Source organism: Asparagus officinalis, chromosome 3 (assembly GCF_001876935.1).
Source record: "Asparagus officinalis chromosome 3, Aspof.V1, whole genome shotgun sequence".
Lineage (NCBI taxonomy): Eukaryota > Viridiplantae > Streptophyta > Magnoliopsida > Asparagales > Asparagaceae > Asparagus > Asparagus officinalis.
The window spans coordinates 35,069,157-35,094,453 of NC_033796.1; the positions used below are offsets into that span (position 1 = coordinate 35,069,157).

Consider the following 25,297-nt stretch of genomic DNA (forward strand, 5'->3'; position numbering starts at 1 on the left):
CTTTTATTGATAATTAGTCCCATTAAATCTTCCATATTTTTAAATTAGTCCCTCAAATCATTAAAATTGCTATTATGCCCCTTAGTTCTTAAGTTATTTTGAAATTAATCCCTCCCATCAAGAGTAAAAGTACCCGTTCGAAGGAAATTGGTGCCTCAAATCATCAAAATTTTCATTAGATTATTAATTCTCGTAACTTGTTTCCAATGATCATTCAGAGATTGAATAAATTTAATTGCAAATGATTGCCACCTCTCCACTTGAGAAATATAAAATCCCTTTTCCTTTCACAAAAGGTACAAGCTATCTACAAGTTGTTGCATTTGATATTAAAGTGCATATCCTGTCACAAGGAAGAAGAAACACAAAGTTGTTATTATCTTACGCAGGCACTGGAACTCAAAACAGTAGCAGTGGTTCAACTTTCTCTGGATATGTCGAAGGCTTCAGCCCTGTGAAGTCTGTAGGATCAATGCCAGCCTCATATATCGTAATCCCTTCACCAAATATGCGCTCTCTATCTCCAACACCCTTGCAACTTCCCACTTGCCTCACCTCTGAATCTCCACCCCTTGCACATCTTTTACACAGCAAAGGCTCTGCAATTCCTCTCTCAACAGGATACATCGTGTCAAAAGCAGTCCCTACCATGAGAAAAGATCCTGCTGAGCCAGTGAAAGATGATTGGCCTTCTGTTCTTTCTGTCACCCTCATTGATCACTATGGGGGTAACAACAGTAGCAGTAGCAGTAACAGTAGTATACAAGACAAAGTTGGTCGAGGTGGCAGTAAACAAGGAAGGGGTGTTAGTATAGGGCCTGAGGCCATAAGCAATAGAGATTATGAATTGGAGACTCATTTGGTTTTGCAGTCAGTGGCTGCTGAGCTTCAAGCTCTTTCATGGATGACAGTAAGTCCAGTGTATTTGGAGAGACGAAGTGCTTTGCCTTTTCATTGTGATATGATTCTAAGACTTCGAAGACTTCTGCATTATGCGGATAAAGAGTTGTCGAGACCTCCAGATAGAGCACAAGGGGTCTCCTGAACTGTAAGGCGTTAGCTCTTAAACCTGAGATTGATATGTTTGTATTTTTTTGTAAGCTAGTTTCGGTTTTTCTCTTTTTAACACCAAGATGTCAAGCAGGCTGTTGTTTGTGGCTGCGGCATATGTAGGTAATATCATATAACATTGTAATTACAATTTTGTTATTCAATTTAATGGGTAGTTTCCCCCCCTTTTGGATGTCAAGCACGTGCTCTTCTACTTATTATTATTATTATTTCCCCTCGTCTGGTGAATAGTTTTGTAATTTTTCTATTCATGCTAATGGTGTGATAATTGGGTTTAGCGATAATCTTGACTGAGAAATGGGGTGACTAATTATTCTCTGTTTTACCATCACGGGTAAGAGTGCAATCCGTATTGGGCAAAAATATTATGTGATATATCAGACTTGTGATGGTCTTCCTTTCTTCTGTAATATTTATTTTGTTTGATACCAACTCCTGATCATGTAGTTTCATAATTCCAGCTTCTCCTTTCAAAATTTTGAAACTTCATTTCCCTTGGAGCCCCACTCGATCTTACAATTGGATTACTGTTTCAGAATTCTGACTGTTTGTGCAAGTGATCACTGTGATACTTGTTGATGACGGAAATTTAACTTGTTTGCTGTTGTAGATTGAGGCTCATGATTATTTTGAAGGAGCTTGCTGTAGTTTTTACTATACATAACATCTAGCACGAACTTACAAGTGCAATTTTTTTATTTATTTATCGTTGAGCGTTTCATAGTAGATAATTAACTGTCATACGAAACGAGGATTAGATACCGTGATCCCAAAGCAGACATATGATCGGGGAACGGAAACAAAATTTTTGGTCAATAGCTCTGTCAAATCTTCTAGCTTGCTTGTAGATGAAAAGTTTTACAGGCTACCAAGACCTCCACTTTCTCATCTCGGTTCATAGACAAGTGTTAAATGCAATGCAGGAAGTTGTGAGTACTGCAGACGACTCACTAATAGCTTTGCATACGCCCCCTGCACCACAGGAAGTTAGCCAGTTATTATTTCTAAACTTTGTCGGTATTTGGACTCGACGATGTCCAACTCAAGTTATACGTAACATACTTCAGTGATGTATGTCCAACATAAGTTATACGTATGCTATAGTGCCGAATGTTCTGCACTTACAAGAGTAGGGATCTCTACATAACATGCTAACGTCAAAGGGCAGCCGCAAGACGGGTACACATAACGTAGGTACATCAGCTTGGAGATCAGAAGGACTAGATGCTAAATTGAAGTTTCTTTTAGGATAGTAGATGCTCAACCTCTCCTGTAGCACGAGAGGCATATATGCGATTAACCCGAAAAAAGAACGACAGAGGATCGATTACTTTGAAGGTCCAGGACCAGAAATCTGCAGCGTTCACATCAGTGAGTTCTTTTGCAATTCAAGTGACTCTTTGTTCAGGTAACCGGAGCTGATGTATTCCTAATTCCTACTATCAGGAAATACACCACCAGTATTAAGAAGATTTTCCTTTAAATAATATAATAAAAGCAATCTCTTTGTTCCCAAAAGTCATTACCTGAAATTCAAATGTCAAATCACCCAAATCATAACACTGTTAAAATGCATCTGGGTTGTCTTGGAGGGGAAAGACATTTGTAACCCCAAAATTTCTGAAACATCGATCAAGCGTGCAGTATGAACAACTCCTGAAACCATATGTTACATTTATTATCCAAGAAAGTTTGAACTCAAACACACAACACAGTTAACAACAGTTTCTGTTTATACAAGGAGAAAAATGTTTAGTGCTGTAAATATCATGGTCACAGTTATCGTCGCAATAATTGGCGTGCTGCTTTGACCTTCAGGAGAACGTGATGTCCACGGAGAACGTGATGCCCAACTATCCGGCAACTGCCGAATTGCTGGGGTTTGTTATAAATACTCAAACGTTTCTAGGGTTTGTACTACATCAAAAAAAGAGCTTTTTGACTGCAAAGTGAGAGAGAATCTCAGAGAGATTTACCCCTTGTTTGAGAGCTTGTATTTTTTCTTCTTCAATTAATAGAAAGATTGTGTGGTGTGGCTCCCGAGGACGTAGGCACGTTGCCGAACCTCGTTAAATCTGTGTGTTCGTCTCTTTTACTGTTTTTACAAGGTTAGATCTTTATTTGTGGTTTATTCCTACTTTCCTACTTTCAACACAAGGTCCGGAAGGGCAAGGGTTCGATTGATTGTTTCGAATCCCCAACAACTGGTATCAGAGCTTCGTTCAGCAATTTGTGTGAAAGCCATGGCAGAGGAAAGCAAATCAAAGATTGAGAAGTTCGACGGATCGGATTTCGCCTACTGGAAGTCGCAGATGGAGGACTATCTGTACCAGAAGGACTTGTATCGCCCGCTTCTGGGCAAGGAAAAGGGAAAGAAGACGACGGAGTCAGATGGTGATCGGGAGGTACTGGATAGGAAGGCTCTAGGGCAAATCCGGTTGTCGCTCGCCAAATCAGTAGCCCACAATATTCTGAAGGAGAAGACGACGGTGGGGCTTATGGAAGCGCTCGCGAAGATGTACGAGCAACCGTCGGCAGCAAACAAGGTGCATCTAGTCAAAACTCTTTTCAACCTCAAGATGGCAGAAGGACGGTCCTTCACGATGCACCTCAGCGAGTTCAACACGATAGTTGATCAACTTATCTCCGTGGACATCACGTTCGATGACGAAGTGCAGGCCCTTCTACTACTGTCGGAATAGGAATCGGTCGAAATCAGAATAGGAATCGGTCGAAATCAGAATAGGAATCGGTCGAAATCAGAATAGGAATCGGTCGAAATCAGAATAGGAATCGGTCGAAATCAGAATAGGAATCGGTCGAAATCAGAATAGGAATCGGTCGAAATCAGAATAGGAATCGGTCGAAATCAGAATAGGAATCGGTCGAAATCAGTGAAGAAGAGGCCGAACTCGAAGGTTAGGTCTATCAAAGGGAAGTGTTGGAACTGCGGCCAGGAGGGCCATATGTCTTCGGTCTGTAAAGCACCAAAGAAGGATGCGGGTGAGCAGGAGGCTCATATCGTGCAGGATGCCTTGATCCTTGCTATGGATAGCGATTCTGATTCTTGGGTCATCGACTCAGGAGCCTCTTTCCACGCCACTGCTAATAGGAGACTACTTCAGAACTATGTAGCAGGGGACTTTGGTAAAGTATACTTGGGGGACAATGAACCTTGCAATATTGTTGGAAAGGGCGACGTTCAGATACAGATAAAGGGCTCTAAGTGGAACTTGAAGAACGTGAGACACGTGCCGAAGCTGAAGAGGAATCTTGTTTCGGTGGGACAGCTTGGAGCAGAAGGCTACGTTTCGACATTCACCGGGGATTCGTGGAGAATCTCCAACGGTACGATGATTGTTGCCCGAGGCAATAAAACGGGAACTCTCTACCTCACTTCACATGCGAGTGACACCCTCGCAATTGCAGCTGGCAAGGAGAGTACAGATCTGTGGCACAATAGGCTGGGGCACATGAGCGAGAAGGGGATGAAAATTCTACATTCACAAGGAAAGCTAACCGGGATCGACACCGTGGAAGTCGGGGTTTGTGAAGACTGCATCTTTGGGAAGCAAAAAAGGGTTAGTTTCCAGAAGGGTGGAAGGCCACCTAAGGCTCAGAAGCTAGAGTTGATTCATACAGATGTATGGGGCCCAGCCAGTGTGTCTTCTTTTGGCGGTTCGAGATACTACGTCACCTTCATCGATGATCACTCGAGGAAGGTGTGGGTTTACTTCATGAAGCACAAGTCAGAGGTGTTCGAGATCTTCAAGAAGTGGAAGGCCATGGTCGAGAACGAGACAGATCTGAAGGTGAAGTGCTTGAGATCAGATAATGGTGGAGAATACGAGCTGGAGGAGTTCAAGAGGTTCTGTGCTACGAATGGGATTCGCTTAGAGAGGACTACTCCAGGGACGCCGCAGCAGAACGGCATTGCAGAGAGGATGAACAGGACCTTGACAGAGCGTGCGCGGAGCATGCGATTACATGCAGGTCTGCCTAAGACATTTTGGGCGGATGCGGTACATACAGCAGCTTACCTTATTAATCACGGGCCATCAGTTCCATTAGATTTTGGGATTCCAGAGGAGGTTTGGAGTGGAAAGAAGATAAATCTCTCACACTTGCGGGTATTTGGCTGCGTGGCTTATGTTCATATCAGTGATCATGTCAGGGACAAGCTAGAAGCTAAGTCACAGAAGTGCACATTCATTGGATATGGCATTGATGAGTTCGAGTATCGTCTTTGGGATGAGAAGAACAGGAAGATCATCAGGAGCCGGGATGTGATATTCAATGAGGAGGTGATGTACAAGGACAGGGATAATGCCAAAGATAGCCAAAGCAGTGGGAGCAGCACTACGGATACAGGTGGATCCGAGTACATGGACTTGGAGGAACTTCCAGATGGGGGCAACAATGTCTAGAACAGAGGAGACTACAGGTGCAGAAGCTACTACCCAGGGCGTGGAGCCTAGGAGGTCATCTAGGGTACCCAAACCAAATCCCAAATACCTCTCGTCACTTGATTATCTACTCTTAACAGATAGCGGAGAGCCGGAGTGTTATGAAGAGGCAGTGCAAGTGAGTGAATCTCAGCAGTGGGAGCATGTGATGCAGGAGGAGATGGATTCTCTACTCACTAATGAGACATGGGAGTTAGCCCAGCTACCTGCACAGAAGAAAGCCTTGCACAATAAATGGGTCTACCGGGTCAAGCAGGAGAGTGATGGAAGCAAGAGATTCAAGGCCAGATTAGTAGTGAAAGGGTTTCAACAGCGGGAAGGAGTGGACTACACGGAGATATTTTCCCCTGTTGTGAAACTCACAACCATCAGAGTGGTGTTGAGTTTGGTAGCTGCAGAAGACCTCTTCCTTGAGCAGTTAGATGTGAAGACTGCCTTTCTTCATGGTGACTTGGATGAAGAAATCTACATGAAGCAGCCTGTTGGCTTCATTGAAGAAGGAAAGGAAGAGATGGTGTGCAAGCTCAAGAAGAGCTTATATGGTTTGAAACAGGCTCCGAGACAGTGGTATAAGAAGTTTGATAACTTCATGCAGAACAATGGCTACAGAAGATGCAATTCGGATCATTGCTGTTATTTCAAAAGGTTCGAGTCCAGCTTCATTATTTTGTTATTATATGTTGATGACATGTTGGTAGCAGGACCGTGTTTAGAAGAGATAAACAGTTTGAAGAGGCAGCTAGCAAAGGAATTTGCAATGAAGGATCTGGGTGCAGCGAAGCAGATTCTAGGGATGCGAATCAGTAGGGATGAAGCTGAAGGGACATTGAGTTTGAGCCAAGCTGAATACATTGAGAAGGTACTTCAGAGGTTCAACATGCAGAATGCTAAAGTTGTTAGCACACCCCTTGGAAGTCAGTTCAAGTTATCTGAGGAGCAATCGCCTAAGACAGATGCAGATAGAGAGCATATGAGCAGGGTGCCATATTCTTCAGCCATTGGGAGTCTCATGTACGCGATGGTTTGCACGAGGCCGGACATCGCCCATGCAGTGGGAGTTGTGAGCAGATTTGCAAGCAATCCAGGAAAGCAGCATTGGGAGGCCGTAAAGTGGATAATGCGGTACTTGAGGGGAACAACGAACAAGCCACTATGTTTCAGGAGGAAGGAGTTGGTGCTGCAGGGATACGTGGATGCGGACTTCGCCGGTGATCATGATACGAGGCGAAGCACCACGGGGTATGTTTATACCTTAGCGTCGACAGCAGTGAGCTGGGTCTCACGTCTGCAGAAGATTGTGACTTTGTCTACAACCGAGGCTGAGTATGTCGCGGTGACTGAAGCAAGCAAGGAGATGATCTGGTTGAACGGGTGCTTGGAAGAGTTGGATCTGAAGCAAGGGAGAGGAGTTCTTTATTGTGATAGCCAGAGCGCTATACATCTTGCCAAGAATCCAGTATATCATGCCAGAACGAAGCACATCGACGTTAAATACCATTTTATACGCTCGCTGATCGAGGACGGAAAGTTGCACTTAATGAAGATTTTGGGGAGTCAAAATCCGGCGGACATGTTGACGAAGGCAGTCACCATTGAGAAACTGGAGTTGTGCGCAACTTCAGTTGGCCTTCACGAGTAGAAGACGAAGGCGGAGCCACACTACGAGGATCGGCGCGATCATCGGGATGTTGATTGAAGAAAGAATTTTTCGGGGGAAAAGATACATGCGAAGAAGGGGAGAGTTCGGGGGAACTCATTGCAGGCACTTTGGTCTCCAAGTGGGAGATTGTTAGTCTAAGTGTGTAGACCCAAAGCTGCAATCGAAAAGACGAAGAAAACAGTCAGAAGACTGTGCGGTCGACCGCAGTGGCAGAGCCGGTCGACCGCGTGCACTGCAGGAGACTGAGAAGAAGTTTTCGCTCTGGCCGGTCGACCGGCGTGGTCGCTGCGGTCGACCGATATCGTGCACAAGACCCTGTAGGATTTCGCCGTTCTGACCGGTCGACCGACCTTGGTAAAGCGGTCGACCGCGACGCAGATTCGCTGTTTCCTATTTTATCTAGGAATCCTGTTCTGCTGGGGTTTGTTATAAATACCCAAACGTTTCTAGGGTTTGTACTACATCAAAAAAGGAGCTTTTTGACTGCAAAGTGAGAGAGAATCTCAGAGAGATTTACCCCTTGTTTGAGAGCTTGTATTTTTTCTTCTTCAATTAATAGAAAGATTGTGTGGTGTGGCTCCCGAGGACGTAGGCACGTTGCCGAACCTCGTTAAATCTGTGTGTTCGTCTCTTTTACTGTTTTTACAAGGTTAGATCTTTATTTGTGGTTTATTCCTACTTTCCTACTTTCAACACAAGGTCCGGAAGGGCAAGGGTTCGATTGATTGTTTCGAATCCCCAACAAAATCTCCACACAAACGTTGGTATCATAACTTATAGTTGCCACATAAGAGATCTATCATTACAAATTCAGGGCTAAAAAGCGACCCTTATCATTCTTCAATTCAAAGTGCATTACGAAAGTTGCATCTCCTAGTATCAGCTGATCGATCAGCTTCTTATCATTTATGGTCATCATAGATTTTAAAGGAAACTAACTTAGCCGTCTATTAAAGTGAGAAAAAAATATTTTCCTGACTCATACCAAATCTACTTGCATGTCTAATCAATAAACAATAGTATGCCCTCTTGCATGACATCCTCTTTTCCTTTTTTTTTCTTTCTTTTAAATCAATTCATGCAACCCACCTGTTTGTGCCATGAGTCATCGTGCATGTAGGTTAAACATATATCTTGAATTCATGTCTCTCTCTCACTCTGACTCCGACAAAATGACAAAAGAAATGAAATCTTGATTTCGCATTCCTCAAAAGTCAAATATTAAATCGAAAATAGAAGTTTGTTTTATGTTATGAAAAGGAATTTTTTTTTTTGATAAAATAGATCCTCGTTGTAATTGACATGCACAATCGACACAAGTAACTAATAATGATGATCAGATCACATAGAAGACAAATCCATGCTGAACTATACAATTTTTAGTTAGAAAAAAAAACTGAGAACATTTTTTTTTATTTTTTATTTTAAAGAAAGATCTGGATAAAATGTACCTATACTACTATTAATACTATTTAAGAGAAGCCAGGTCTTTGTCCTATATTTTTTGAAAAAATCCAATAATACAAGCATGTATGTTTTCCAATATTATTTGTAAGAGTCATGAGGAGTTTCTAGGCAAAATGACGAAGAACGATGGGAATTAGATCGAGATCAACAGCAAAATTGATGATCAGCGTCGTCTGGTGGTAGCATCAGACGTCTGATTTGAGATCAGACGTCTGATGATGTTCTGACACTAGACTTCAGATCGTAGTTCTAGACATCTGGTTTGAATAGGCAGATGCCTGATTGTGAATAACATAATAGTGTTTCTCAGTTTTTGATACAAAGACATCTAGTTTTAGGTTTTAGACATCTGGTTTTTTTCCCAAATGTCTAGTTTGTGTTTTTAGGTGTCCAACTTTGTATTGTTTTCTAATTAATTCTTCAATGATGCAATTAGCGGTCCAAAAGAACTAATTAGCTATTTAGCTTGTTTGATAAGAGTTTATGATCATTTTGATGATGTAGGACTAGGATTCGGATTTAACTTCATGGTATTATTGATTGTCTAGGATTGTGATTAGAACTCGAATTTAACATCCAAATCTTAATCCTACTTTATACATCATAGTGAAAAAAAAAAAATACTCCAAGAAAAATCCCAAGTTAAAACTGAACGATTATAATGCAACTCATAGGATTTTCTCTCTTTGCTTCCTTCATTAACTCTACATTTAAAGAAAAACTACTAACTGATATTTACATATATAGAACTTGTAGTTAATATTAGATACCAATTTTTATATTATATATAGTTATTTAATAAAATATTAAATATATTGATTGTTGGAAGTTAGCGTTTTTAATCTAATTATGTTAAAAATATTATATATGATAATATATATATATATATATATGATATATATATGATGATAATAGTATATTATATATATATAATATATAGTATATAGTATATATATTTATATATTATAGGTAATATTGTAAAATGCAAATTATATGTGTGTATAATGTGAAGGATTACTGTGTAATCATTTTATACTTAATATAATTGAAATTAATTTAAGTATGATAGTATGTAGTATATTTATATATATGTAGGTTTAAGTAATTATATATGTTATTATTTAACATCTATCTGAAATAGTGGATAGAAATCATTAAATATTTAACATTATTTATTACATAGTATGAAAATACTTTTAAAATATTAGATAATAAGACTAGCAAATAATGGGTGAATAGTTAAAGTATTAATTAATAATTAAAAATGTAACTAATAAAGTAATTAAACTATGTTAAATGACTGGTAAATATTTATTGCTTATTTAAGATGTTTGTTATTATATATATAAAATATATTTATGGTAAAAATACTATTGTAATGCCAATTGCTTTGAGATATCTATTTAATGTATGAAGTAAAGATCGAGAACAGCTATGTAAGTGCATGGTTGTAATCTTTTTATATTTAGTTAAGTATAGGATAGGTTAGTTGTAGCTTATCTCATATATGTATCAAAATTTAAATATATAAAATAATTTATTAAATTTATATATGAAATATATATTTTATATTATTTAATATATATGTAATAATTTGTATATTAATATTTATTTAAATATATAAACGTAGCAAATACATAATATAAATTAAATATTATTTCATATATTAAATAGCAACATAATAAATATTACCTAAATTATATTTTATATGAATGTTTGATATAAAGTTTTCTATTATATTTAATGTTTACATGATGAATATGCAAATTACCAATAAATCATTTGCTTAAATATTAATTTATATAGAATTATTAATTAAATATTAATTATATCTTTTTGTAGAATAATAGTTATGTTTATTATCAGTTATTTAACATTCAATCCAAAAATCTATCCAATAGTTTAAAAATCCTCCCAGAAAATCTAGGACTCTAACAAACAAATCCAAGTCCAAATGTGAATCCTAAAATTTAGGATTCTCGAATAACAATCTTAATCTTGCCAAACAACCCCGAATGGATAATACCATCCACAGGGCCGGCCCAGAGGTTTGGGTTGCCCTAGCCTAATCTAATTTTGGTTGCCCCTTATATTAAAAATTTGGTACGAACAATAACGATAAAAATGAATACATATAATACCATTTAGCATTCTATATTGGGCTCAAATTGATAATATTCTCTTGCAAAATCAATATTCATATAAGAAAAAATTACATTTGTGCTACAATTTAATTCAAAGAAAAACACTTCTCCTTGAACTTTTTGAAGCGAATTCTTCAATTAAGTCATCATACTCGAGTTTCTCGAAGTATTCATTTTCAATTGATATCATTGCCTATCCATTCAATCAATCCTGTGACATGGTAGTGCGAAGATAAAATATATGAAATCACAACAATCAACTAAACTGATGCCGGAACAAAGACTTAGCAATATCATTATTATTAAAACAGTCAAACAATTAATCTAGATAGCAATCCGATAATATGAATGTCATCAAATCAAAGTTAAATTGAGATTATAATTAAAACCAAATAGAAATATATCAGATCAAAGTTAAATTGAGATTATAATTAAAACCAAATAGAAATATATCAGATTATCGTCCATTAGGATTTTCGAGTTTTAGATGACTAGAAGGGAGATGAACTTTTTAACAAGTAAACATTATTTTTTCTTTCTATCTTTCAACTTTGATAAGCTTCTCTTAAACTTATGGAGACCGTGAGAAACTAGTCAGAAGGCAAAACTGTGCCACCCAAATAGCTAAATTAAATCTAATTTCCAGTTTCAAAACAAAAACCTAGACGAAACCGCCCAAACATCATAACCCCTAATTCAACAACTAATATTCAGCCAAGATTCAAAACCAGAAATCTTAATTTCATTGTAAAACATCAAAACCCTAAATTTTCGTCCAAAAAACCCCTAAAATTATTTATTTAAAAAAATTTCCTGATTGTGTTTCTTTGATGGACCGATCGGCCGTCGGCATCGATAAGTCGATTCAGATTCTCTCCGTCTTTTGGGTGACTGGATCGGACTGTCGGAGGAGGAGTCAGTGAGGTGGTCCGAAGGATGGGAGTAGAGACGGGAAGGAGGAGTTGAAGGCTGACGAAACAGAGACGGCAGAACAGAGCGGTGTCTCCGTCGATTTAGATTCTCTCCATTTTTTTTCTTTTTTTTGAGCGGCGGAACAGAGACGAGAAGGAGGAGAGGAGACTGACGGAAATAAAGGAGGAGTTGGGTAGGGCTTTGGGTATTAATAAGAGTTTTTTACTAATAGAACCCCTAACAATTTTTGCATAAAAGTCCTCTTACAAAGTCCACTTTAAAAATTATTACGGTTTGAGGGGTGAAGGATGTAATCGCGATGGTTGCCCCCCCGGCCCTGGGTTACCCCAGCCCCGGGGCTTGGTGGGCTTACCCCAGGGCCGGCCTTGACCATCCAAGGGGTGTGTTTGTACCTAGGCCAATACTACAAGGGTCTTATTCACCACAGATAGATCTAGAAAGAGTATTTCACAACTGGATGATGCTATCGGAGATCTATTCGCGTAAGTTATATAAACACTGAATAAAATAAAATAAATAAAAATGCACACCTTGTGGAAGAAAACCCTATAGCGCACAGTTCAAGGTCCAAGGAAGATTATATAGAGAGTAACCCGTTTGGATAATGGAAGTATTGGAAGTAAGAAGTAGGTTATAGAAGTAACTTTTAAAACTATGAAGTAGGAAGTAGTGAAAATAACATCTTTTTTGTTTGTTTCATATATTTTTAGAAGTAATGGAAGTAGAACTTCTTCATCTTCATTTACTTTTTTTTTGTTTGGATAACATTTAAAAATATTACTAGGAAGTAATTTTATCAATGAAAAGTTGTTAGAAGTAACTAATAAAGAAAATATTAATAAAAAATTATTTATTTCCTAATTAATATGCATTTCAACTACTTCCGAGCTATTTCTGAGTATTAAGGATTGAAAAAATATTTTGGAAGTAAGGATGACACGTAGGCGCCACATAAGTGTTTAAGGAAGTATTTGAAGTAAGTTTTTTAGAGAACCAAACATGCTTTTTTGTTTGGAAGAGCATCTATTTCTTTTACGTCAGCTATTTTATAATTACTTCCGTGCAAACAAACAGGCCAAACAGAATGTGAAGATTGAAAAAAACTAGTAGAGCCGATACATGATTTAGTATAATTATACAAAATTGAAGTTGACTGAAAACATGCGCATTATACTTCCACCCTAGACGATTCCGCCCTCTCCTTATGACTTTTATCCCACAAAAGGGCGAAATGAATAGAATTAATTATTTGGGCCAGGCGGCACAGAATCAGATTTTAATTGGGCCTTCTATTGAATATTGCCAGTATCTAAAGCCAAGTCCAATCTAAATCCAGCGGACGCAAAAAATAAAGATTTTCAACCGAAAAAAAAAGAGTGCAGTTTCCCTTCCGAAATAACAAGTAGTAGATGGGAATTGATCAAACTAGACTCCATCTCAACCGTCCATTTAAATCTTACACTTCTCAGATAATCACCTAGTCCAATGTCAATACTACTGCAGTTACCAATGCCCGTAACAATATTTTCTATTTGAAATTAGTCCAAAAACACAGTAATTACGAATAGGGTTTTACGTATTCACCCCAACATTTAGACATTTGCAAATTCACCCCTCCTCAACATTGAGTTCAAATACCAAAAAGTCATGTTATTGAATATAAATCTAATAACGTTTACCTGGGTGGTATTTAACTCAATGTGGTAGAGTTAAGGGTTAAATTGGCAAATATCAAAAATTGGACGTAAATTTGGTGTTAGTCAGCCAGAACATTTTTGATAGAAGTGGAACAATTTTTATTATGAGATAATTTTTTAATGTGAGATATTTTAATGGGATAATTGGGAGTGATATTTTAAAACATGATATTTTAGTGGGGCAATTGTTAGTCTAATCAAGGATAATTTTCAGAAATCAATAAGTATACAAGTCATTTATTTTGATGATCATACTACTGTTTATTCATTTTATAACTTCTTCTTCTTCTTATTATTTTAGTGTTAATTAATCTTGAAGAACTATTAGGTAGACTATATGATTAACTTTTTGATTTTTTAGAATTATTATTGTAATATAAATTAAAAAAATAGCTTTTCCTTTTTTCCTCTTTCTTTTTTGATCTACCAGACATCATTCCATCATCTCTCAATTTTAATTAATTTTTAATAAAACATGAATTTTGTAATTTTTAAATTTAAATTAATTATACAATTCAAATATTTAATAAAAAGTAAAAAATAACATTAAATAGAAGGGAAGGATAAGAAGAGATGCGATCTAATTTTAGGTGTGGTTTGAAAATGACGGAGAAATGAAATATGAAAAATAAAAAAGTAAATAATGAAGTTCTAGTTTTTTACCATGTAGTTCTAGCTTAAAACTTGGGGCAATTTGAGAGACTAGAACTCTCTCTTTTCTATATAACTAGTTTTTATGCACGTGCAATGCACGTGATTAAATGTCAAAAGATTTATGGACTAATATTAAAAAAGCCCTATTATATCTACTCAATCATCAAAAACTATTGACTCAACGTAGTACATTTCTTTGAGTATATGCATGTGAATGATCTTTTTATTGCTTTTTTCATACTTAAGTTTGGTCCTCCACGTCATTTTGGTATGCCGAAGAGAAAATATGATACCCTTTTTGTTAAGAGATTCTGTCGTATATATTTAATATTACATTAAACTTTACATATAAAGGACTATGATTCCCACAAATTATCTAAGTTCTAATTTTGAGTTCTTGCTTGACTACCTCCACCCCCCACCCCACCCACCCAAGGTTACTTTGGACTTGGAGGGAATTAATATAGGCAAAAACTCTTTAAAAACTTTAGGAAAAATAAAATAAAAATAAACGAGTATAATACGTACATAAGATACATTGTTAGATAAAATAGAAGGAAGGAAGCAAGCAAGCAAAGAAAGCCTCCCCCTCTCCTCTTTCCTTTGCTCCGCCTCCAAAACTTCTCTCTCCTTCTTTCATGCTCTCTTCTCTCCAAGCAAACTACAGGATCTTGAGGTAAAATTAACAAACAGCCCATTTTCTGAACAATATTATTTCTACTTGATTTAAGAGGTGTTTTTTTTGTTTCTGGGGTTTTGTCAGTGAATGGAGAAGGAACAGAAAACACAGAGGCCGAGAGTAGCGGAGCCCGAGCTCTTACTGCAGTGGGGGAACAGGAAGCGTCTCCGCTGCGTCAAGATTCGGGATGATGCTGGAGGGTCGTCGCCGGCCAGATCCGACGGCGAGAGGCGCGCCACGTCACGCCGGCGTGTCATCAGAGGGGCGCTGTTGGATAGCAGCAAGGATTGCAATAAGGAGTTTCCCTCTTCTCCTCTGGTTTCCTCCCCCTTCATTCATAATAGGTAACTGTCCAATTTTTTTTTTTTTTTTTTTTTTTTTTTTTTTTTTTTTTTGGGGGGGAAAAAAATTTTTGAGGATGGAAGAAAAATTAGATTTTGACGCAGTTTTTGTGATACCCAACTGTTGGTTTCGTGCAAATAGAAGATGATTTTGGTTGTGTTTGGTTTGAGATCCCTGGGTCTTTTGACTCTGGTTCAATTTGATTGAAATTACAGGAGGTTTTTGTTGGGTTCAAGTAATGTTTCATCCAATTGAAGAAAACAAGTAAATCAAAGAAAAAACTGTATTTTGATGCGAGCCTAATGTTGGTTATGCTGCGATTTAAATTAAAAGAGGAAAAGAGAATAAAACTTGAATTCGATGCAATAAGAGAAGAAAGTTTTGAATTTGGTGCAATTGAAATGATCAATTCCTGATTTCTGTGAAAGTTTGGTCACAAAACAAGATTTTTGACGCAATTTTAAAATATCTAATTGTTAATTTTTATGCTATCTGACATAAAGGAACAAAGGAAACATGATTGTTGATGTAATTCAAGAACTCCCAACTGCTGGATTTTTTCTGCAGGTTAACTCAAAAGAAAGTAAAGCATAAGATTCTCTGTAGAGCTCCTGTTAATTGAAAGAACAAAGAAAGGCAGGACCTTTGTTGCGATCTAAGAATTCCCAAATTTTGATTCTGCTGCGAGTTTTACCCCAATAATACAGTGCAGAACAGGATCTTTTATGCGCTGAAATAACAAAGCAAAACCAGAGTTTTGATGCAATTCATGAACAGTGCAGAACAGGATCTTTTATGCGCTGAAATAACAAAGCAAAACCAGAGTTTTGATGCAATTCATGAATATTTTGATTCTACTAACACTCTGCGCTGAAATAACAAAGCAAAACCAGAGTTTTGATGCAATTCATGAATATTTTGATTCTACTAACACTCTGCTATTTCTTTATAGGAAATCCGAATCGGCTGGCAGTGAGAAGAGGAAGTCACAGTCGATTTCACCATCACCGGAGAAAGAAGATCGGTTCTATACCACGAGAGGGTCAGTGGTTGGTTGTGAAGAGAAAGAGAATGGACACATGAACGGATTTGGTATTGGAATTGGTGGAGACAATGAAGGGGGAGTTATGGTTCTCCCTAGATTCTTTGTTTCTCTTTCAAATAAAGAGAAGGAAGACGATTTCATGGCAATGAAAGGGTGTAAGTTGCCTCAAAGACCAAAGAAGAGGTCTAAGCACATTCAAAAGTGCATACTCGTATGTAAAATTTTCTCTAAGTAGCTTATTTTCTTCTGTTGTTTATTGAAATTGATGGGGATATTGATGGAGTAAAAGGATTTATCTTTTCTTCTTCTAATTTTTTTTCTTTTGGTTATTATTTGTATAGTTAGTGAGTCCTGGAGCTTGGCTAACAGATCTAACACAGGAGAGATATGAAGTCAGGGAGAAAAAGAGCTCAAAAAAGGTTGGTAACTTATTTTGTCTTTGAGCTATTGTGTCTTGTTTTCTATTTTGTTTTATTTTGGTGTTTCATTTCACTATCTTCATCTGGTATTTTGAGCTCTTGTGTCTTGTTTTCTATTTTGTTTATTTTGGTGTTTTATTTCACTATCTTCATCTGGTATATTGTTTGTGATATAGGTATTAGTTATGAAGTATCTTTCTTTTTAAATGTTATCATGGTTTAAGGGATTATTTTCATGTGATTCTTTGGCTGAAAACTTGCATCAAGATTTTTGGCTCATCAATTTTTAGTTTGTTGTTCTTTATTTATGAGTTGACAGTTGTTAATTTCGCTTTACCTGTTCTAGTTTATCTTTATACATTTTCTTAAAGGATATTATGTATGATTTTGTGATTTAGAAACTTACCTTTTCACTTTATATAGGCAGAAATGCATGGTTTTGTGGTTTGTGTAATTCATGTGCATCGGATAATCGGTTCGTGTTTTGATAATTTGATTTGTGCAGAGGAAGAGAGGTTTGAAAGCAATGACCATGGAGAGTGATTCAGAGTGATAATTTAGAGGCAGCAGGTACTAGATTGTCTTCGAACCTTTATTAGGGTTGTAAATTTTCTTGTTTCCTTCTGTTGTTTCTTATGAGAATGGAATGTAATGGGAAAGAATCTTCATTTTTTGGAATTTTCTTGTTTCCTTCTGTTGTTTCTTATGAGAATGGAATGTAATGGGAAAGAATCTTCATTTTTTGGCCTGTTACCAATCTGAAATATTCAAAAATATGAGAATGGAATGTAATGGGAAAGAATCTTCATTTTTTGGCCTGTTACCAATCTGAAATATTCAAAAAAATATTCAAAGCGAGATGGTTCTTTTTTTCCCTATCTATGCAAGTAATTGGGGGTCAATGAATTGCTGTCACTGTAGGCATTGTAGTTGACGTTGTGATCGCTACATGTTTAACTCTTAATAACATCAGAGATATTGAGATATTAACTTCGTTGAGGAGTAAGTATTCAAATGGAGATATCCTTGGCCAAATCTGAGTTATATCTACTTTTTTGGTCTCGAACTTTTACCTTTTTCTCATGAGCGGTATTTTGTTAGCCTTCTAGAGCGTGCCTCGTCAAAATCTGTGACCAGAAAATAGATAGCTTGGGGGAGGCACTTTTTTGGGTGTGCTTATAGTCCATAATTGTCATATCTTGTGCATGATTTTCGTCTATTTGTATTTCAATTTACAAAATGGATTTTGGATCCTCTCCGCTATCGATAGAACCGCGAAGCGTATTTGACATTTGACACGGGGGACGATATTACAAGGATTCTGTTCTCAATTAATAACCCTTAAAAACAATTAGTGAAGTAATTTCTCGTAGGTAAATTTGTACAGGCAATAAATTGTCACCTCTCCTTTTATGACGCAATGTCAAAAATGAGTGAGGACACTTGGGCAATCTCCTGACTTAGGTTCAGCCCATTTAGAGCGCTCGCAAATGTGGAGCCCATTTAGAGCGCTCGCAAATGTGGTTGAGATAAAAGTTGGAGGGAACAATAAATAGACTTGTTCTATGTCCTTACTACTACGTGCCCTTTGAAATAAATAAATGAGAAAGTAAGGCCATTCTATTTCAATAAAAAATCATACCTAAAATTGCAAATTCTTTTTTTTTTGGGTGAGAAAAGCCATCTGCAAGTTAAAATAGTGTCCAAGATTAATCAGGACCTCTTTCAATAAGAACAACACATCTATAGATGTGAAGTATACACGTGCAAGGATAAAATTTACCTGGCTACAATAAACTGTACAATATATATATATATATATATATATATATAATATTTATATATATAATATATATATATATATATATATATATATATAATAAGAACACCACATCTATAGATGTGAAGTATACAAGTGCAAGGATAAAATTTACCTGGCTACAATAAACTGTTACAATTTATATATATATATATATATATATATATTATATATATATATATATATATATATATTATATATATATATATATATATAGATAGATTAATGGGTATCCTTGTCATGGGAGGGGATTTCCTCCTATGACGCCTCTAAAATTACATGATTAAGCGACATTTTAGATGATCCGCTCCGTTGAAATTGATCTACATATTCTAAAACCCCAACACACCAAGTTTGGGGTGAACCCGTCGTCGTTTGACCCTTCATCCACTCGTATCAATTTTAAACGGTTTTGAATGAATAGAACTTTTCACATGGCTCGATGGAGGGTCAAACGACGACGGATTCACCCCAAACTTGATGTGTTGGGGTTTTAGAATATGTAGATCAATTTCAACGGAGCGGATCATCCAAAATGTCGCTTGATCATGTGATTTTAGAGGCGTCATAGGAGGAAATCCCCTCCTATGACAAGGATACTCATTAATCTCATATATATATATATATATATATATATATATATATATATATATATATAATAATATATATATAATAAGAACACCACATCTATTAGATGTGAAGTATACAAGTGCAAGGATAAAATTTACCTGGCTACAATAAACTGTTACAAATTATATATATATATATATATATATATATATATATATATATATATATATATATATATATATATTATATATATATATATAAATATATTATATATATAATAGACCTTACTAAAATCATATAAATCTAAAACCACATTGGAACAAAGCTAGCTTGAGGAACAGAGCATACCATGCCACGGATATGTGATGAAAATTTGTGATCAGATGTTAATTTAAAAACTCTCTTTGCCTGAAATCTTGTTCCTTTTGATTTAACTAGCCATTTTTCGTTCACTCCATGATGAGGACCTTCAACCTTCACAAAACGTCCATAATCTTGAAACTTAGTTCTGTTTATATCCAATTCATGCGAACTCATTGAAGATATGTCTGCAAGTGGTTCATATATGGCCATGTTAATTTTCTGAAGCAAAGCTGTTTTTGAGTCAAATGCATTTTCAGAGTGATAGAACATATGAAACGTCTTCAAGCACGACAGATGCAGTTCTTTCAGTTCCTTCCCCATTTCATTGCCGTCATTAGATTTCACGAGCTCAAGAAATATTCTCTGGTGTTTGTCTAATAGGCTCCTTATATGAGTAATTGCATGTTCAACATCTGCCATAGGGTTCTCTCTCGTGTATAAGAGGACTAGATTCACTTTCCCGTTCTCTATCTCTCTCTGCAATAATTTTTGGTCAGAAAATTGAAAATAGTAGCCTTCACTTAGTTAATTATTGATATGTTTGAATTACCTGATAGCTTCGTGTGTCATTCAATAATCGACACGAAATCATGAGCATTGTGGTAATTGCACTGTGCCCATATTTTGTGAAATAGAGTAGATAATTTGGAGACATCAGAAATGAAGCGGAGAGAATCATTGTTTTTACGGCAATGGAGACCATACCGACTTCTAGGTATTCTTGAATTGATGGAACATATTTGCTTTTGCTCCACATTGCTTCTCTTAGCCATGAGTCTAAAGTTTCATACCACTTCACAGAAAAATGCACATTAACCCCAAATTGTGTAAAGAAAAAAATGTAAATGTTTAGCGAATTAGAGATAAAGAACTTACAATATCTTGTAGCACTCCCTTAACGTAAAGATTATGGTGAGCAATTTCATCAACAAGTTTGTCTAAGGCATTGAAGATGATACTACTTGTACCCGATAAGCTATCTCCATTCCACCTATTATTTGAAACAAATCAAGTAAATGATGAAGGAACTCAAAAAAAAGTGAGTAATTTTCTCATTCTAGAAATATTCAATACCTCATAACGGCATTTGTAAGCTTGTGCAATTCCTCCAGTGAAGCCTTCTCATCAAAGAAATCATCTATGATTGTGATCATGATTGCACATTTTGCAATTACCTTGCGAACATCATCAAAGAGAGGGAGGGGTGATACTGTCGCTATGCCAAAATAGCAAGTTGTAGTTGTCTCTCTTCCAAATCCTATTTCAGAAAGGCATTGATCTTTTGACCACCTAGTATAAAATTCATTAATTGAAGAAAAATGGTTATGAGATAAAGACTTATATTTTGAAAATGTTTGATAAAACCTGAATTAAGTACCTTTTTATCTCCTCAAGTTCAGACCTGTAAATCGACTGTCTCAGTGTAAAACTTTTTCTTGCAAGCTGTATTTGAAGTGAAGTAACTTCTTCTTGAAACCTATATAAACATCACGCGGTGAAATTAGTGAAAGCAGTTAAAATTTAGGCACTTTGTTAACCGATTTTTTTGTTTATACCTGCAAAATGAGCCCTTTTTAATCTGAAAATGATAAATTCCACCATTTTCAATGTACCTCTTATGCTCCAAATGATCCATGCGAGCTAGCCAAGGAACTGATACCTCATGCTCGATCTAAAACCAGCAACAAAGAGGTTCAATTTTTTATTTCAGGCTTTTTATTTCTGAAATTCAGTAAGTACACTCGCATTCCTTGAATTTTACCTCCTTTTGAAGCTCAGTGAGATCAGTTGCATCATTTTTATTTGACAATATTCCTTTCTGCAGTATCTTTTTAGAGAAAGCTTTAGCCTTCTCGAGTTCAGGTTCATGGGAAAGGCAAATATGTGATGCTTTGTAGACATCGTACATAACTCGCAAAAAGTCAGTATAGTTTTCTTCTATGTAGCTGAGCATTTCATTGTCCTCTAGAAACCAACAAAATCTCCCTATAAAAGTGAAACTACATTAGTCGATTAGTGGGAATCATATTGCAATATATATATGGATATGTAGCTTGTGCCGTGAAGAAAACTTACTGGGAGAAACTTGATAATTATGCATCCTCAGTAGTCGAAAAGCTAAGGCATCTTCGTTGATCTGCGGTATAATGTTGTGTTTTTCTCGAACTTGAGGTTCTTCTCTTCCTGTCCAATTTCTTATAGTTTTGACAAGGAGAGAGTCAGTTATCTCACATGATTTATTGTCTATTTGATTCGAAGACTGAATAAAGGCCTGAATTACTAAGTAAAGAGATTGTGAGGATTATAATTCTACTCCCACCTTCAACTTGAAAATTTTGATTTTGGTTATAGTTTTAGTAAATACAGGTAATTTCATCGTTCGCTCTCAGTTATTTTCTACCTTATCCAAAATAAGTATTTCTATAATCCAGTAAGTTTAGTAAGAAACCTGTAGGCAATTTCCATAACCTTTGATATCTCCTCACTGAAATGCTCACCACAACCTAGTCTTTGCAAGTGATCCACCAAGCACAGTTTTATGTGCTCCTCATTTATTGGGTACGTGGAATGAACTGCATATCGTTATGTTAGCTACTATCTAATAACATAAATAATAATTTTCTTATTAAGAAAAATTCCATACGATTACCTTTATCCCCACATCTTTTTAGCATATTTTCCAAATATGCCATGCAACTAATATCGCCAGTTGCGATAAAAGCAAAAGCAGTAGCTGATGGCGACTGAAACAATGAGCCATCTTCATTTCGGTATTTTGTGAGTATTTGATTGTAATTAGCTTCAATATAGGAGGTTGGCAAGGCTTCAAGGTACAGTTCAATTGGCAGATATTGACATCCATTGTTGTTTTTGTCCCTGGGATACACACATACAACATTGAGCAAGGATATTACAAACATCAGTTTTTCTTATTTTCTTTGCTTTCTTTCTTACCTTTTTTTATGGACAAATTTTTAGGCTAATCATTGTTTGATGTGCTTTTTTTAAGACATAGGCGATCAATCAATAACGTCAAACCTTAAGATTCAACATAGGAGTCAGGAGGTAGCGAAGGATATGCTTTATTATGCTTGACTTTAAAATTATATGATGTTCATATCAGTCACATCATACAAAGTCAACAGATATAAAACAGAGGGACTTTTTTTTGGCATTTATACTTCCTTAAATTAGCATTTTTTTAATCTTCTAAAAGCATTTTAATAGCACTTGATACTTATTTACATTTGAGTAACCTTAAAAAGTCATGAATATTGCATATAAGCTCGTGACATTGGTGTCTACATATAATTATAACTAATTTGTATCAAAACTAATTTATTGATAACTAATAACTAACTACTCAAGATTATTGTTTGATACTTTGCGTCTTGACAAATTACTTGAGAACTACTCATGCTGTGCACTTGATCCATTTTTTTTCGACACAAAACAACTATATATTGATCAGTAAAAAAAATTAGAAGAGACAGAATAACGAGAGAGGTTACTTCTTGAGTATTCGTTGTCTTTCATCGAAGATGGTTTTGATGATCTTTTTGCAGCCTATTGGAAGAAGGACCTCTAAGCCATTGTTCTGTGCAAGGTCGAGCATGCATGGGAAAATAAGAGCGAACCATCGAGGTACAACATTAGAAACATTATTGCTCATGAGCATCCTCTCCATATTTGCGTGAAGAAACTCTAACCCTGGCAACATTTTGAAACATATAGAGTGAGATAAATGCTAGCTATAATTGATTTGGGGAGGAAAAAGACACAATCTTGTTTGGATTGCTGTAATTGCAGATGTTCAATTCACCATGAATCATAAATCTAGTTCTTTCGTCGCAAAAGTGTTCCATTGTAATTGGCGACTTCAGCAAATTTTTAGATGTAAGCCACAGTTGCAACCTTACGAGGAAGAAAAGAAGCTTAAATTCCAAAAATACTTTGAAACCTAAAAAATAAACTCGTTTAACCTCAATTGCAATTACATATTGCAAAAATTTAAAATTGAACCAAACAGGTGTAACTATGAGCGCATGTGAAGCAGTTGCAAAACCTGCGGTTACACACAACTAGCGCTTGTGCTAAAATCACAGCTGCATTGAATCAAAACATCACACTGCTTATATAAGGCTTGCCTTTCTCAATATGTCGAGAGCCAACATGCCATTTCTTTAGCGCAAGCAAGCAAGCAAGCGTGTCGGTAATGCGCCCAAGCCCATCATGCTCGCCCCAGTATCCTCCATTCTTTTGGTTACGCAGTATCCAGTCCAGACATTGCGGAAACATCGCCTGTTCACATTGCTGAGGATCAGGAACCATCGCCACCCACGCGGTGTCGTAGGCCGAGATGGGCAGAAAGGCGTAGAGATTGGAACTGGAGGAGAACACCTGAGTCTTGACCTCATGAGCCATGAAGTTGATGTCCGATTCCATGTTTAATGTGCAATTGAGCTGCATCCAAACTGGAGAGAAGATAAATACATGTCTTTTACAGTTACAAGAACGTTGAGGTGTTTGGTGGGACATAAAGTCAAAGGACGCATGCACGTATTTTACGTGCAAACAAAAAGATTTTGACTTAAAAAAAAATCACTTTTAAACTAGAGATGTCTATGTATAATTAGTTCTGAACATAAGAATCTTTGGTACTTTTTCGTGTCATATTCATTAAATGATAATCGGTTACAATGAAAAAAATGACGTCCCAATATATGAAATCGGTCCTTAAACAATTAGTTTTCCCAATATATGAAATCAAGTATGCAGACATCGAAAGGTGTTGATAGAGAGAGGGGGCACTCAGTAACATATACCAGTAAACTCAAATATTTTTTTTTTGTTGCCCGCTGAGCTCTCGCTCAATCTCACTCTTATATATATATAGCTCTCCTGGTCCCCGGGCGTCATAGTACTGTTTGTGCGTCACGATTTCGATTTTGTTTTTGCTAAGGATTCTAGGCATGCTTACTTCGCATGTGTTGGTTGGCTTTTAGCTAGTACGCTTTCTAAGCGGCTTGCAATTGCATGGAGCATGATTTAGCTCCGTCCTCGTGGAAGTATGAAACGCGCTCTCTAAGCGGCTTGCGTGTCCAATATCTACTTGTCAGATGAACTTCTACCTGGAAGTCCCAGCGGCTTTGTTTTTTCTAGCCGCCTCTTCTACGCGCGTATCGAGCGGGGGGAACACAGAGCTTTGTTTTTGGTATTCAGGGGAGCTTTTTAAAATCATACTTGATTCCCTTTAGAAGCACGGGTTCGAAAAAAACTTTTCATGATTAATATTAACCTTCACTATTTTAAATATCTTATTTAAATTTTAATCTACGGCCTAATCCTAAGTATATATTATACGTTAATCCTATGAGAACTACCTATAGCTCCACAATTTGAAAAAAATTAAGTGTATCCTACATTAATCCCATGTGAACTACATATAGCTTAATAACTTAAAAAAAATTAAGAGTAATAAAATATATAAAACAACTCCACGATATTAGTTTGTTAAGGTGAAGAAATCATACGCAGCTAACATGCTATAATACATGTAGTGTTACGAAAAAACCCAAAATTTTTAAAAATTACACAATACCCTTAAAAGTTCAAAATTATAAAAAACAATCCGATCGACTTTTAAAAACTTAAAATAACAAACATGAAATCTGAATATTAACACCAGCCCCGAAAGAATTCAAAATTTATAGTTGACAATCTCAATATTTCAAAAATTATAGAAACACCATCAAAAGTTCAAATTACAAAAAGCTAGCACTCTGAAATTCTAAAATTTTAAAACTTACAAACAACATAAATAAATCCAAAGGATTACCATTACGCCACCTAAAAATTTAAAATATGTAAAAAAACGTAAAAGTTATAGAAATTGCAAAAAAAAAAAGAACCACCTCAAGTTAAAATTTGCAAAAAAAACCTGAAATTTCAAAACGTATAACCAATA

The 25,297-nt window shown here is 36.3% G+C and overlaps 3 protein-coding genes across 5 annotated transcripts in view; 2 read left to right on the top strand and 1 right to left on the bottom strand.

The window, feature by feature from the left end:
• LOC109833757 (mediator of RNA polymerase II transcription subunit 13) overlaps window positions 1-1,249 on the top strand; it is a 21,809-nt gene extending 20,560 nt beyond the window's left edge. For both annotated transcript variants that reach the window (XM_020401559.1, XM_020401560.1), the window contains exon 23: window positions 390-1,249. In XM_020401559.1, coding sequence (XP_020257148.1) covers window positions 390-1,045 — 656 coding nt within the window. In that variant the 3' untranslated portion in view covers window positions 1,046-1,249. The remainder of the gene's footprint in view (window positions 1-389) is intronic.
• Window positions 14,634-17,453, top strand: LOC109833758. 2 transcript variants are annotated; one of them, XR_002245341.1, is made up of 6 exons: window positions 14,634-14,768; window positions 14,856-15,115; window positions 16,066-16,369; window positions 16,500-16,577; window positions 17,083-17,225; window positions 17,366-17,453. XR_002245341.1 is itself a non-coding variant. In XM_020401561.1 (5 exons), exons 2-5 carry the CDS (start codon window positions 14,859-14,861, stop codon window positions 17,128-17,130), a joined length of 687 nt encoding a protein of 228 aa, XP_020257150.1. In that variant the 5' UTR covers window positions 14,634-14,768; window positions 14,856-14,858; the 3' UTR covers window positions 17,131-17,253. The 2 variants fall into 2 exon arrangements, 1 of the variants encoding a protein (XP_020257150.1); XM_020401561.1 differs by lacking the exon at window positions 17,366-17,453 and having other exon boundaries at window positions 17,083-17,253.
• Window positions 19,270-23,775, bottom strand: LOC109834944 ((E,E)-geranyllinalool synthase-like). Its single transcript, XM_020402953.1, has 12 exons — window positions 23,478-23,775; window positions 22,842-23,040; window positions 21,980-22,206; window positions 21,799-21,902; window positions 21,406-21,601; window positions 21,092-21,315; window positions 20,890-21,001; window positions 20,708-20,792; window positions 20,404-20,619; window positions 20,206-20,320; window positions 19,880-20,122; window positions 19,270-19,806 (listed from the first exon to the last, which is right to left on the bottom strand). Exons 1-12 carry the CDS (start codon window positions 23,773-23,775, stop codon window positions 19,270-19,272), a joined length of 2,556 nt encoding a protein of 851 aa, XP_020258542.1.

Coding starts and splice junctions, on each gene's coding strand:
- LOC109833758 (XM_020401561.1), top strand. CDS start 14,859: ATGGAGAAGGAACAGAAAACACAGAGGCCGAGAGTAGCGGAGCCCGAG. Junction 15,116..16,065: donor TCCCCCTTCATTCATAATAG/GTAACTGTCCAA, acceptor ATTTCTTTATAG/GAAATCCGAATCGGCTGGCA. Junction 16,370..16,499: donor ACATTCAAAAGTGCATACTC/GTATGTAAAATT, acceptor TTATTTGTATAG/TTAGTGAGTCCTGGAGCTTG.
- LOC109834944 (XM_020402953.1), bottom strand. CDS start 23,775: ATGGAATCGGACATCAACTTCATGGCTCATGAGGTCAAGACTCAGGTG. Junction 21,002..21,091: donor TCACTGAGCTTCAAAAGGAG/GTAAAATTCAAG, acceptor TGCTGGTTTTAG/ATCGAGCATGAGGTATCAGT. Junction 20,123..20,205: donor AGGGAGTGCTACAAGATATT/GTAAGTTCTTTA, acceptor TTTTCTGTGAAG/TGGTATGAAACTTTAGACTC.